The sequence below is a fragment of the Martes martes genome, assembly GCF_963455335.1.
Source record: "Martes martes genome assembly, chromosome: 1".
NCBI lineage: Eukaryota > Metazoa > Chordata > Mammalia > Carnivora > Mustelidae > Martes > Martes martes.
The window spans coordinates 160390544-160404596 of NC_137888.1; the positions used below are offsets into that span (position 1 = coordinate 160390544).

A 14053-nucleotide genomic window follows, 5' to 3' on the forward strand; every position below is an offset into this window, starting at 1 on the left:
GTCCTGAGACTGGGGTCCTGCAAGGAAGGAAAGAGCACAGCACCTGGGCGCCCCCTCCAAGCCCCTTAAGGCTCTAGCTGAATGGACACCTGTCCTGTGTCACAGGTTTGCTTCTGGGCCCAGGGGCAGGAATACACCTGCCTCCCACGCCCCTCCAGCCGACCCTACTCTTTTTACTCAGCACCTACTATATGCCATTACAGGCTACATACCTTATTTTGAAGCCTTCTAAAAATTCAAGGAGGAGGTTATTTTCCTATGCACTTTTTTTGAAATTATTAAGTAGATCACTTTCTTCCTCCTAAAATTATATGTAAATATTTGGTAAAAAATAATTCAAACAACATGAAAAGTTACTCCAAAAAAAAAGCTCATTTTCTTCCTGCTCTGAACTCAGGCCATCAGGGCCCCTCTGCAAAGGCAGCCATGCTGGAGACCAGCTCAAGACATGTGAAGCAACCTGCCTAAGGTCACAGGATGGTCAAGTCAGGATTTGAACCCAGCACTGACTGGCCTCTGAGACCTTATCTCTCCAGCATGTCTGTTAGATTCTTGCCCAGTGAGCTGAGAGGCTAGTGTGCTCTCAAGAAGCTGGAGTCTCCTTGGCAAGAGACTTTTCTTCTTGGTCAGGTTGGTAAGCATTGAACTTTTGGGATCACACAGCCTGGACTCAACCCTTAGCAGTACCATGTAACAACTGTATGCCTTGGGCAGCTATTTTACATCAACAGGCTCATTCATTTGAGGAGCAGACTGTCTCCACCTCATGGTGAAGTGGCTTCATATCTAAGAGTTAAGTCTAGCTCAGGGGAAACAGGAAGGAGGTTTCCTAGTACAGCTCACAAATAGAAGGCTGGACTTACTCCAAAAGGCAGCCCCATTTGCTTTGAGCAGGACCCAGAGTATACAGAGATTTTCAGATCACTTAGTTGGCCACAGTCTTTGCCATGTGGCAGACTTGTCAAACGTGGAGGCCTGGGCTTCAGTCCCAGCCTGACCCACTCCTAGTGTGGAAACATGGGCAGGACCAGGGAATTTTGCAGAGCTGCCCCATGGGGTGGGATGTCTACAACATCCTCCATTTATAAACGAGGAAGGCCCAGCCCTATATGGATATATGTTGAAAGGATACTTTCCATCTGGACAGACTTAAGGCATATAGTCCTTCTGAGCCCATTGCCTAAAAGACATTCATGCATATATCCAGATGTTTGCTTAGCTCCTGTGTATGCGAGGCATTGGGGAGACAGCAAGGCAGGCAGAATTCTTGTTCTCACAGGGGAGACTGACAAGGAACAGTACCTTAGATGTTTTCAGGTAGTGGTAAGTTCTAGAAAGAACATAACAGTGAGATAAATACAAAATGCTGAGGACAGTGCTTGGCACATGAAGAGGCCAGCTGTTAGCTCTCCCCAGGTCTTCTCTTACTTCTGTGCTCTGCTTCAATTGCTCACACTGGAGGATGGGTCCAACTCTGCAGATGTGGCTTCACACGTTGGTGTCACCTAAGGGCCACATCCAAGCAGTTGCCCTTGCCCCAAATCTGATCATCTTTAACAAGCTTCTTTTCTCTGGATACTTTTTTATAGCTGCTACACTCAAACACGATTTAATTAACTTACCACCAGCAAATGGCTTTCCTCACTTGGCTAACAAATGAACCACTTGGAAACTTACTTTGATTGTAGCCTATTCTCTCTCTCTCTCTCTCTCTCTCTCTCTGTCTTTTTGTTTTGTGAAGAAATTCTGCTGTGATGAGATGTATTGCTTGAAATCGTCTCATTTTTTTTTTCTGTGAGCTGGGATTATTGTGATGTCAGTATATGCTGTATTTTATTAACACAGTCCATAAAAAACACAGAGTTCTGCCATGTAATTCGATAAAATAATAATCTGCACCTCACCAGGCATTAAAAGTGTGACATTCGAAGTCCACTTTTCCTGTTTTGACATGGAGCCTGTGCACTGATAATAGAAATGAATAAATAAAACATACAGCTGGGTGAGCTGCTGTGAAGCCATCCCAGAGTCATGTCCCAGTACCTCTTAGGTCTCTGTCACAACTGCTCAACTCTGACACTGCAAAAGCAGCTGTAGACAAGGTAGAAGCAAGTAGGTGTGGTGGGGTGCCAGTAAGACTTTATTGACGGGCACTGAAATTTGAATTTCTCATAGTTTTCCTTTGTCAGGAAATATCCTTCTTTTGATGTTTTTCAAGCCATTGGAAAATTGAAGAACCATTCCTAGCTTGAAGGCCATTCAGAAACAGATACTGGGCAGCACTGGGGCCTCTAGCTACAGTGTGTCCACTTCTGATCTAAATGATAAATGGGACTCTTGAAACACATTGAGCATCCTGCAAGGAAAAGCCTAATCACCATCTACAACCACAGGTACTCAACTCTGTCTACAGTCCTCAGGAATTAGGTCCTGAGTATGGAGCTCAGGTTAACAGAAATGCTCCAGAGGTCTCACCTGAGGGAGAGAAGAAGGGAAGTGAAGGTGTTCTAAAGGGCTAGTCTTTCTAGGGAGAGGGCTTGGGAAAGGGAGTTAGAGCCTGTGGTGGTGAGGGAGATACTTACTATCCCGTTTTCAAGTAAAAATATAGAAAGAAATGTCAGATTATAAACACAAAGAGGAAGAAACTATGAATGGAACTGGAAAGTATAGCACTTCCACACACACAAAGGAAAAATTGGAATGTATTTGATTGAATCAACAAAAATGAGGGAAACAAAAACATAAATAATGACAAAAAAAGAAGGAAGTCATTATATCCGTCATTATACTAAACATGAATGGCCAAATTCTCCTACTAATACAGAGATCAGTAGTTTGGATTAAAACAAATATGCCATTTATAGGAAACACAGTGGTAAATGAAGGCTAAAGATAAAAGGATAGAGAAACATCAGGTTACTGAACAAAAAGTATGGGTGGTAATTTCCAACAAGTTAATTTTAGACAAGCTAGAATTTCAGACAAAAATATAAAGATAAGGGGAGACATTGCATAATGATAAAGGGCATGGTTACAAACTTGCACCTACCAAACATGTAGAAACAAAATCTGTTAGAAATCCAAGGAGAACTTGGTAAAAAATGGAGTCATAATTATACTGGGGCACTTTAGAATGCAGATTCTGAAATTGGACAGGCCCACTAAACAACAGATAAGGACACCAAGTCATAACATGATTGTTATGCTTGATTTCTAGATAGAAATTTTAAAAAATACACTTTCTCTTTTTTTTCCATGGAACATTTACAAAACTGGACTTTCAGTAATAGTCATTCAAAAAACATTTGTGGAACACCTGTGTGCTATTTTCAGGACTGGGGATATAGCAGTGAATAAGAGAAACAAAATCCTTGTCCTTGTAGAACTTAGGTTCTGGTTGTACCTGTGGCCACAGAGAAAACCCTAGTAGACTTTTAAAAGTAGAAAACATGAACCATTAAAATTAGAAATGAAGATTGGATATAGACACACTGATGTGTGTGTCTGTTCATTTGTTCATTGTTTCATGTGTTTGTAACTTGGAAATTTGCAGGCAGCAAGTTGCTTTTTGTTTGGCTAAGGCTTTTTCTCATACTGTTAAATAATGTAGAACCCCCCTAGTAATAACTTTTTCTCTTTTTTCAGGTTTTTTTTTCTTTTCTTTTTTTTCTTCCTTTGATCCTTTAATTACATCACAAAGAAAGTCTTAGATTCCCTTGAAGGTGATTTTAACACTCCTGTGTTCCAGGCTAATCTGCCTTTTGAACAGGTGGGAAAACCGGACCAAGATGCATCCTTCCAGTAGCCACAGTCTGTGACTAGGATCCAATTCATTTTCTTAATCGTATTTACTTTACCGTCAGGTTCCTGTTTATGGTGACTCTTGTTTTCTCTCTAGGGTACGAAGTGAAGTTTCCCTTTAAGCAGAGGTATTTAAAGAGAACAATTAGGTAAAGGCTCTTTCTTTGCAGGTGTGCAAAGACCTGGTGAAAGTGAAGGGGGTTGGAGAGTGTTTCTCAGCTGGAGTGGAGCTGCTAGGCCATGCTCCAGAGGTCCTTGCCTCGTAGCCACATGAAGAGTCACACCCGCTGCCCCCCTCTCAGTGGGCCAGAGTCACAGGAAATGTGTCCTTCCTATGAGGACAGAATGCGTGGGGCATTGAGAGAGGCTGCAGGGAGCAGGAGAGGAGCAGGGTCTCTGGAGGGAGGTGATCTGGTGAGGGAAAAGTACAAAGAGCTGGTGACTTTGAGCTGTGCCTTGTGACTGGTCAAACTGGCAGGACTTGGGGGTCCCAGAGCCAGGCACTGTTTCTGCAGGGGCCCAGAGGTCTGGCCCTGGGTGTTTGGAAAAGGGCCCTCAGCCCAGGGCACCCAGCAGCTGGAGGATGGGCAGGGAGCTCCAAGGGGCAGGTGGGCTGACAATTGAAGCCACCAGCAGGGCCAGCGGTGCAAGCTGGGGGCTGGGGAAGGCTGGGACTTCATTCAGATTGTGCTGGAGAAATCCTCTGAGTGGGGTCAGCCAGGGCAGCCTGCAGAGTGGGTGTCCACTCAAGGTCCCCAGACTTGTCCCCTCTTACCTGGCCTGCATACCCAAGGCTCCCTCTGTACCCCAGCTTGAGTCGAGTGGTCTGGCCTGACTGAAGCCACTTACTCTCTGGGGCCCTGTTTCTTCATTTGTAACAATTGCCTGGGCAAAGGCGGGGCCTCTGAGGGCGCCGTGCCGAGGACACAGAGTGCTGGGCGCTGCCTGCCTTGCCGTGGTCCACTTCACACCTCTGACTGCTCCCACACCCCAGGGGCCCTCCTCACCTCCCTCCCTGCCTCAGAAGTTTGCACGGCTCCACCCATATCGTTTTTCTCCTGAACAAAGGTGGTCGTGCCAGCTCTTACTCAAAAATCCCTTTGGGCCCACCTCACGGCCAAGGCAAAGACAATACTCACACCTTAGCTACCACGGCTGGCCTGCCACGAATTGGGAAGTTGGGTCTCAGGGTGTGGCAGGCCGGGGAGGCAGGCATGCAGGACCACTGGGATGCCTCTTTGCGACCAGGGCTGGAAGAGAGCAGAGGAGGAGACCAGGTGTGGCAGGGTCTGCAGGCCGAGGCCCCGAAGGCCCAGGGAATTCAGGCTCCAGCCAGGGCCCCAGGGGGATGTTGGATGGCCCGCATTGTGAGACTTTGGGGGAGTCTCTTCCGCACAGTGTCCTTACTGGAAAAACAGGGCTTATACTCCCTACTCCATGGGCTGGTGTAAGGCAGGAAGATGAGTACATATAAAATGCTGAGTGCTGTCCCTGGCATGGTGGGCCATCGTTGAGCAGTGACTCTCCTCATTGCTATTTACTTGGACTTCCCTGAGGGCACAGATGCCTGGGTTCCCAGCTGGGGTGGTGGCAAGACACTGGCGCCCACGCCCCTCCTGTGGTGGGATCACGCCAGGCATGCCGACCGTCCTGGCTCTGGCACCCTGGCGCCGGATAGGGCAGGCCTTAGGGCTGGGCCAAGGAGCCTGCGGCATCGGCCCGACCAAGTGGAAACACGCAGACGCCACCGGGAGCTCTGGCCGGCTTTGAAGTCTAAAGCGGTGCTGCCTCCCAGCTCTTGGCTCACCCCGCTCCACTGCCAATGGCTTGTTAAATGTGCCCAGGGCCCTGGAGAGCATGCTGGCCAGGGTGCAGACCGGCCCTGGCTCCCTGCAGCCCTTTCTGAGCGGGGGGCCATCTGACAGACCCCTGCCTGGGGGGAAACGAGCACGGCCATCCACCTGGCCCCTTAGGCCACTTAGCTAACCCCTGCTGCCCCGGGCCCTTGTCTAGCAGGCCGAGGGCTGTGTCAGTTCCCAGGCCACTCGAGAAAACAGAGGTGCCCCCTGAAGCCGGGGGAGATCAGATGGTTGTTCTAGTGCTCTGGCCCTGGCCCAAGCCCTCGGCCCCTCGCCCCTCTCCAAGTGTCAGCGTCTGAGACCAGAAAGTCTTGCTTCAGCTGCTGAAGGGCAGTGAGCTTCATATAGATAGATAGGTAGATAGATAGATACATAGATAGATTTATATATATTTCCTCCACGAAAATGCAGCTGCCTTGGTGAGCTGTGCTTTGGTACCTCCTTAGGCACTCCAGACAGACAGCTTTACCTGCATTGCTGCCCGGGTGATGCAGGACAGAGCCAGGGAGGGAGGCTGGGGGGGATGTGGGTGGGGCGCTGGGAGGCGCAGCTTGCTACAGACAAGTGGGGGCCTGCCCATCGCTGGGACTGAGGAAGCCAGCCCCACTGGCCGGAGAGGTGGGACAGAGGTAGATGCCTCCTTGGCTGGGAGCCTTCTGTGATGCCCAGAGCCTGGCCTGCCCTAGGCCTTCTCATTGGGCCTTTGCAACTCACTTGATCAAACGAGACGAACTGAAGGCTGCTTTCCTTTTGTGGGTTGACACTACGGGATGGCAGTGAGGTTGGTTGTCGCTCACAGCAGTCTTTCACGTTGGAACGCTTGCCTCTTCTCACAGCAGCCTTGGAGGTGGACACATTATCCCTGTTTTCACTGGAGAGAACACTGAGGCTCAGAGAAATGACGTGGCCTGTGCTAGGTCACCAGCCACCCTACCTTGCAGGCTGCTCCAGGGCTCCCTGCTCCCTGCCATGGCCCTGTACTGGCAGGGAAGAAAAGGCAGCCTCCGGGCTAGATACCAGAACAACATCTCAGAGACGCCTGGGGAAATTGTCAGTCCTGATGGCCGTCAAGTGCTCTGGCAGAATTACCACCCTATGCGGGAGTCTTGTTGGGTTACCTTGGTGATCCAGGCAAGTTCTGAGCTCTTCCATCGCAAATCCCTTCCGTGGCTGCTGTCCTCCGCAAGGACCTCACTATGGGCTGCAGGGTACGAGGGAGAGAACCAGAGTCCCAAGAGCGGCCACTGGCATGTAGTCTCTATGGAAGTAGATGTCCACATCCTTGCTTTTCTTCAATGAGCTAACTCTAATTCTTGTGGTTTCTGAGTATGTCTTAGTTGTTCTTGCCAACACCAACACCCCTAATCCCAAAAACAGCCTTTTCAGAGGAAGAAACTGAGGGTCAGGGAAGTCCCTTGCCCAAGGTCATATTGCTGGAAGAGGCAATCCAGACTCAAACCTTCCCAGTCCTCCCTCATGCTTTAGTCCTCCCCACAGCCAGCGGAGCGAGCGTCTCAGGGCCCCACCGCACAGCTGGCTGTCCCTCTTTCCTTGGTGCCACTTCTCCAATTTGAATTCAAATAGCCGCTTCAGGACTTGGGTACTTACCAAGCCTCGAGAGAGACACACACATGTAATGACATAATTATGTGCACTGGCAGCCAGGTTCCCACTCAGAGGCTGGGGAAATAGGGACTCGCCTGGCGTGGAAGCGAGAGCCTGGGCTTCCATGCACAACCAGTGACTGCTCTTTGGGAACTCGCCCTCCGGTGACTGAAGGCTCATAAGCGAAGTAAAGTATTCATGCAAACAGTGAAAGTCCCCACTTAGAGCTATTGTTGTAACTGAGCTGGCCCAGGTTCAGCATTGTTCCCGAAGAGCAGGGCTTGCTGAGTAAGTCCCACATGCATTGCCTGTGGTTTGACGTCACAGTGATTGATTTCAACATGAAAAGCCTCCAACTGTCCTCTGAAGGTTTTTCCTAGTTGGATGTGCCGGTGTCTGATCTCTGAGGTCTCTCCTTTAGCTGGAAGAGTCTATAGTTTGGAGACGAGCCCAGCCACTGGGCAAGCACACATGTTCTAGAAATGGATAGGGCCGAGAAAATGCATTACCTCCAGCCCTCTGCCCTCTAACACCCAGGACAAATGATGACCCCTGGTCTTCCAGAAGCTCCCCAGAAATGCTGTTCTCAGTGCCTCCAGCAGGAAGGGCTACTACCATCCCTTGTCGTAGCCAGACTTTTAATGAGGTTTCTCTCAGCGATCATTTGTATGTCCCCTCTTTGCACCACACCCCTGGTAATATCTGGAGGGCTAATGTTCTGGGAATGCAGAAATGCACTTAGGCCAACACCTGCCTTCTAAGACCACCCTTCTTCCAACTGGGGTGGCCCATGCCAACAAGCTGTGGCTGGGCCGAGACCCACACATAGGCTTTGTCCCTTCCTGTTCCGGATACAGCCCTCTGCCGGGGGCTCTGCTGCCCACAGGGGGCTATGGAAGAATGCCGTGATCTGTCGGCAATGTCTGTTTGTGGCAGCCAGTGGGGCGGGGGACGCAGGACCTGCCCCTGCACACCCCCACCCGCCTTTCTGTGTATGGTACAGCAGGGTGGGTCCCGAGGGAGGAAGACACTCTGCCCAGGGAGCACAGGCCAGGCCGATGACAACTCTGTGTGAACCTGCCGTAACTCTCTTAACTCACTTTGTGGATGGGGAGCTAAGGCCCATAGGGGTTAGGCCATGGGCCAGAGTCTCTAAGACCACAAGACCAAGACTTAGAGCCCGAGTAGGCTGGCTCCAGAGCCCAGGCTCTGGCCCACGGCACAAGCAGGAGCTTAGCATTCCCTCTGGACTTGGCCCTTCTGTGTGAAACCTTAAGAGTCATGTTGGACGACAGCATTCAAATCTGTTCTTAGCTGCTGCTTCTGGCTAAACACCTCCTCTCCTTCCACCGTCCCTCATGCCTGGTTCCCCATCCCCTTAGCCTTCTTTCTTTGTCTTATTTCCAGTGTGCCCACATCTCCCAGGCTGTACTAGAATTCACCAGGAAGGTAACTTGCCTCTTGGCCCCATAACCAGAGGTGGAGGAAAGCTTACCCTCCTTCCAACCTCATTTTGTGGATGAGGAAACTGAGGAGGCCCTGGGGGGTCTGCAGCTTGCCTCACTGATCTTCAGTGCATTCTGGGCCTGGCAGCCTCCACCCTGGGTAGCCCCGGGACAGACCGGAAGCACTTCAGCCACGAAGCCAGCCCCCCTTCCATTTGCATCGCGCCCACTGGGCTGGCAGGTCGTCCTTGGCTGGGTGCTTGGGCTGCACCTCACTTCCTTCCATGTAGCGGCCAGACTCCATCTGTCTTCCCTCTCTGCTGGTGGCTCCTCCAGTGCTCGGAGCAGGAGCTGGGACTGGCAGGAATGGGGCTGGATTTGCAAGCCAGTTTGGGTCCAGCCAGTCTTGGCATGGCTCAGGGGAGCCCAGAGGGTGGGGAGTGCCCTGGCTGGGCTTGTTCATTGCCGCCACACCTCCTTCTCCTCCGCTCTCATGCTATGGGGGCGAGTGTAGGGAAAGCTGGAATGTGTGACTCTGGGCAAGTCATTTCACTTTGCTGAAATCCTATAGGGCTTTTCTGAAGATTCACTAAATGCTGTGGCGGTGCCTCTCCCGGAGCATGGCCGAGGACAAATTGTGGCTCTCATCTGCTGAGGGTGGAATGGGAGAGGAGGTGCTGAGAGCTGGATAGTCTGAGGGAGAAGGAGTTTGCTGCCGGCTTCTCTCACTGTCCTGGCAGCTCATGTCCGTAGTGCCCATCTAGGCCATCTTCAGGCTCCTGGAAGGATCCTCCTAGGCTGCTGGAAATGTCAGCACAGACCATCAGCAGGCATGGGGTGGGGGTGCCAGCGTTCCCAAGACCACCCTGGGTTCCTGGCAGTGCACCAAAGGCAAGCCTTCTCACCTACGTTGCCTGACCCTACAAGTGGAATTGAAGACACAGAAGTTACCAGGAGGGGACATTCCACCCCAGTGCCATTAGGCCTTCTGGCCAAGCCATAAAACAAGAGAACAGGAGTGACACGGGCACTCCCTTTGAACTTGAATCCTTTCTAAACCACCATTCCAGCCCCAGGGAGGCCACGAAGTGGCAAGCAAGAGGGAGCCTCCTCGGGCCCCTCCTTGAGGGTCAGCAAAAGCCCATTCGCTCCTCACCTTATCCCGGATGCTTAAAAAAATATTGTGGTAATGTAGGTCAGTGAACTGACCAGCCCCACACACCGGCAAGATTGTAGGGCCTGCCAGCCCGCACACTGGCCCCACTTGGTCAGATGAGAACATAAGAAGAGCCGGAGCCCCCGCTTCCCCAGCCCTAGGCTTTTGTTTATGTAGCACTTAAACCAACTTTGGGGTCGTTGCTGTCTGCCTTTAAAGCCCTGAAGCTTTTTGAAGTTCCCCTGTAGTTAATAAAATTAGTCTGCCCTTCTTGCAAATCCTTGGCTTGGGGGGGAAGATGGATCCTTCTCCCTGTGGCATTTTGCTTTTTAAGTTAATATTCCATAACCAAAAGGAAGAGGGAGGGCGGGGGAGAAGATGCAGTAGGAAGTCTTCTGAAATGCCCTCTTGCTAATAGGTAGCATGCCTGCCCCCCACCTCATGGCCCCAGTCACGATGAAGCCCAACTTTCAGGCCCATTGGAAAGCCGAGAGATGGCCCGCTGTGCTCCAGGAGTGGCCGGCACTGGGGCGTGCAGGGAAACTGGGTGCAAGACAAGGCCGTTGGCTCCCTCTCAGATGAAACGTACCATTCCCGCCACAAGCCCACTCGAGTGATTTTCTTTTGCCCCCAAAGAGCCGAGAGTCACCTTCTGTCACCAGCGTCTCCCTCCCCACCCGTGTATCATGTGCATATGTACTGGGACCTGTCGTGGTTCAGGGCCACATGAGAGAGAACTCCTGGTACATCCAGTGAGGGACACAGGCCAACTACCTGCGATGAGACAAAGCGGTCAGGCTTTGGGACAGAAGGTGGCTGCCGCTTGGGGAGGCTATCTGAGAAGAGCTCATCCAAGCTGAGCCTGGGAGAACTGCTTGGGGTCTGGGGCAGGTATAGAGTTGGGAAGGGGGTGGGGGAATGTAAACGTGTTCTTTATGTTCACCGCCTTGATGATGGTCATGGTTTCATGGGTAGCTGTGTATCTCAAATTATCAAGTTTTACCTAAAATGTGCACATGCTGTTATGTATCAGTTATGCCTCAATGAAGTGTTAAAAATGAAAGCCAAAAAAAAAAAAAAAAAAAAAGGAAAGAAAGCCCACAGGCAGGACTGAGCATTGCATATGTGCTGACGATAACAGTTAGGCACGTGTTCAACTTTGACTTAGACATTCAAGGAGTGCACAGAGAGTAAGTGCTGTTTACATGCGGGAAATGCAGCTGTGGAGAGCAGAGACCTGTCTCTGCTTTCATGGACCTGGGTCCTGCTTGGGAAGAATAAACGAGGAACAGGTAAAGCTCTGGTGTCATCTCAGGGAATGATCTGTGCTCTGAAGACAGACAGAACCAGGACATGCCAAGGAGCGAGGGCCGGGGTGCAGGGGGACACAGTCATGAAGGCCTTGACTGGGGCCCTTGCTGGGCTCCAGGGGCCTGCCCAAGATGGGGACACCCTGTCTGCCATTGAGCAGTCCAAAGGCAGTGGGGCGGAGGGAGAATATAACTACCTCCAGGAGGAGATGCACGAGCCCCTTGAGGCAGGAGCTTTGATTTGTCCTCGGTGACATAGCTGGGTGCAGGGTAGGCTCTCCATAAGTATTTGTAGGGAGAAAGGAAGGAAGGACATTCTGAATTTGGGGTGAATTCTCTGCCTGGATTGCCCATTGGGTCCCTCGGGTGCCTTTTATGAGATGATTCTCTAGGTAGGTCGTAAGCTCCTGGTGCAAGGACTGTGTCTTTTGTCACTTCTCAGCCAGCCCTGATGCTGGGGACAGGGCTTGTGTCTCAGCCGGCTCTGTCTCAGGGGCCAGCAAAGGCCTGGGACCCACCCATCCTGCCCAGAGTGCCCCGGGGCATCCCAGCAGCCCCAGACCGGCCTGCTTCTCCAGCTTGGGGACAGGGCTGTGGTCGGCGCAGCCTTACTCTTCCTGAATGCTGCCGCACAGGCTTTACAGAAGCCCGCCACGCTTGGCTTTGCGCTTCCACTGTGCCGCTGGCCCTGGCAACTGCAGTTCTCTCAGCTCTTGCCTCGAACCGCCCTGAAGTAGTAATGAAAACCCCTTGTAGACAGGAGTGCTTGAGGGCTCAGCGGGGTCCCCGCTAAATGCCTGTGTCTTAGGCGGGGGTGCCCCGAGGCAGTCTCTTTCTCCTAAGGACAGGCGGCGTCTCTGCAGCACAGGCTAAGCTTAGGACAGGAAGTGGCAATGAGCTGCTCTGGTCACGGGGAGCATGGAATGGATAAGCCGGAGCCATCGGGTCCGTTCAGCTAAACATCCTGGGCCCCTCCAGTACCCGGGCTAGGCTGCCGAAGGTGAGAGGCAGCCCTGCCTCCCGGGCTCCGGCCAGGCTGGGAATGGAGCTCCACGTGCAGGCCACTCTGGTGGGTGTGGAGACAGGACTCCTGGGAGCCGGGAAGCCCGGGAAAGCATTTGGGGCTGGTGACATCTGCTTGCCCTCGCTCCCCATGGCCTGCAGGTCACGGCTTCCTTCATTTCACCCAGCAGCGCCCACAGATGGGGCAGAGCCCACAGCAAGCCAGCCCACAGGGGAGCTCTGCTGGAGCCGAGTCCTGAAGGACGAGGAGGAGTTCATGTGTGGGAAGGAGATTGGTGAATTATAAAGGGCTGTGCGAGTGGAAATGATTATTCTTATCGTTATTTGTATCCGATTCATCCATCACCAGGGAGAGGAGGAATGCAAGTACCTTTTATCTGGTGCTATGAATCAAATAGAATAGGATATGTTTTTCTAAAAGGGTTTTAGGGTAAATGGGACAGTTTCTGCCTTTCAAAACAATCCATCTGGGGCCCTTGGCCAAACCTTAGTGTCTTGGGCTGAAGTGAGATGTTTCCGAGGTGGAGGACAGCCCAGCCCACGGGGGTCCCCCATGAGCCTCAGCCTCAGGAGGAAAGCACATGGAGACAGCAGGTCCCACTGCTGGCAGCACTTCTGGTCTCCATACTGCTCCCCAGGCTAGTGCCTGCTTGGACTCAGCCCTGGTCCCCAGAAGTGCCCACGCTGGTGCACAGGGCCTGGAGAGCAGGAGGAAGCCTCCCCCGTTTCCCAGTGGCAGCCGTGTGGGAGCCAGCATGCCACATGCCAGGTGGAGCATGGGTCCCGCTCCAAAGTAGAAGCAAATCTTGGGATGGAGCTCTTTGTTAGCCCTTCTGAGGTCATCTGGGAGAGGAGCTAGTCTTTAATACCTAAGAGCATGTGTGCGCACACACACACATGCATGCGCCCTCTTTCTCTCTCTTTTATGCAGAGGCCTGGCCCCTTCCTGGCACAGGCCCTGCAAAGGAGCCAGGCAGGGCAGGGGAGGCCAGCCACCTGGTTGCGGGGGGGTGGTCTTCAGGCCATGCCATCTACCATGGGGGTAGAGTGACACTTTAGCCTTCCCCATGCTCGGTGCCTGGGAGAGGTTCAAGGGTGAGAGTCAGGTGCGGGCAGGACGACTGTGTATTCGGAGCTCCCTCTGCCCTGGGAGCTCTGTGACCTTGGACGGATGGCTGAACTCTGCCATGCGGCAATTTTGCATCTGTAAAGTGAGGAAAGAGTACCTCCCTCCCATTGCTGTGATGCTAAGTGTGATCCACATAACGTTTTCAGCCTGGCAGCAGCCAAAGCTCAGTAGAGGTCAGTGGTGGTGGTGATGGGGGCTGGTCGCTACATGGCTCCAGTGCGTTCCATCATCCATGAGATGGGCAGATCACCCTCAGTGGGGTTGCGGGGTGGGGGTGGGGGGGGGTAGCAGCAGCAGACCTGGCCTCCTCCAGCACACACTGATGCTCTCTCTGGGGCCGGGTGTGTGGGGACAGGTGATGGATGACCACAGCGTGATCGGCCGCTCCCTGTTCAAAAAGGAGACCAACATCCAGCTCTTCGTGGGCCTCAAGGTGAACCTATCCACTGGGGAGCTAGGAGTCATTGACAGCGCCTTCGGCCAGAGTGGCAAGTTCAAGATCCACATCCCTGGTGAGTGCAGTCACTTCCTTCCACTGGCAGGTGCTGTGCGGGCAGGGAGAGATGGTGGAGACCGTGCACAGACAGTACCTCTTGACTTAGGATGCTCAGTCCACCTGAGCTGATGCACAGGGCCCAGCCCTCTCAACATCATGGTCTCTGGTCTCAGGCTTATAGCTGGAGAGCCAGGGCAGGTCCTAGAGGTGGGGGTAGGGGTCTGGTGTA

The 14053-nt window shown here is 52.4% G+C and overlaps 1 protein-coding gene across 2 annotated transcripts in view; it reads left to right on the plus strand.

Annotated features, from left to right (window-relative positions):
• Positions 1-14053, plus strand: part of EEFSEC (eukaryotic elongation factor, selenocysteine-tRNA specific) — a 251213-nt gene that overhangs the window by 190483 nt on the left and 46677 nt on the right. For both annotated transcript variants that reach the window (XM_080811411.1, XM_080811412.1), the window contains exon 6: positions 13684-13840. In XM_080811411.1, the coding sequence (XP_080667537.1) occupies positions 13684-13840 (157 nt within the window). The remainder of the gene's footprint in view (positions 1-13683; positions 13841-14053) is intronic.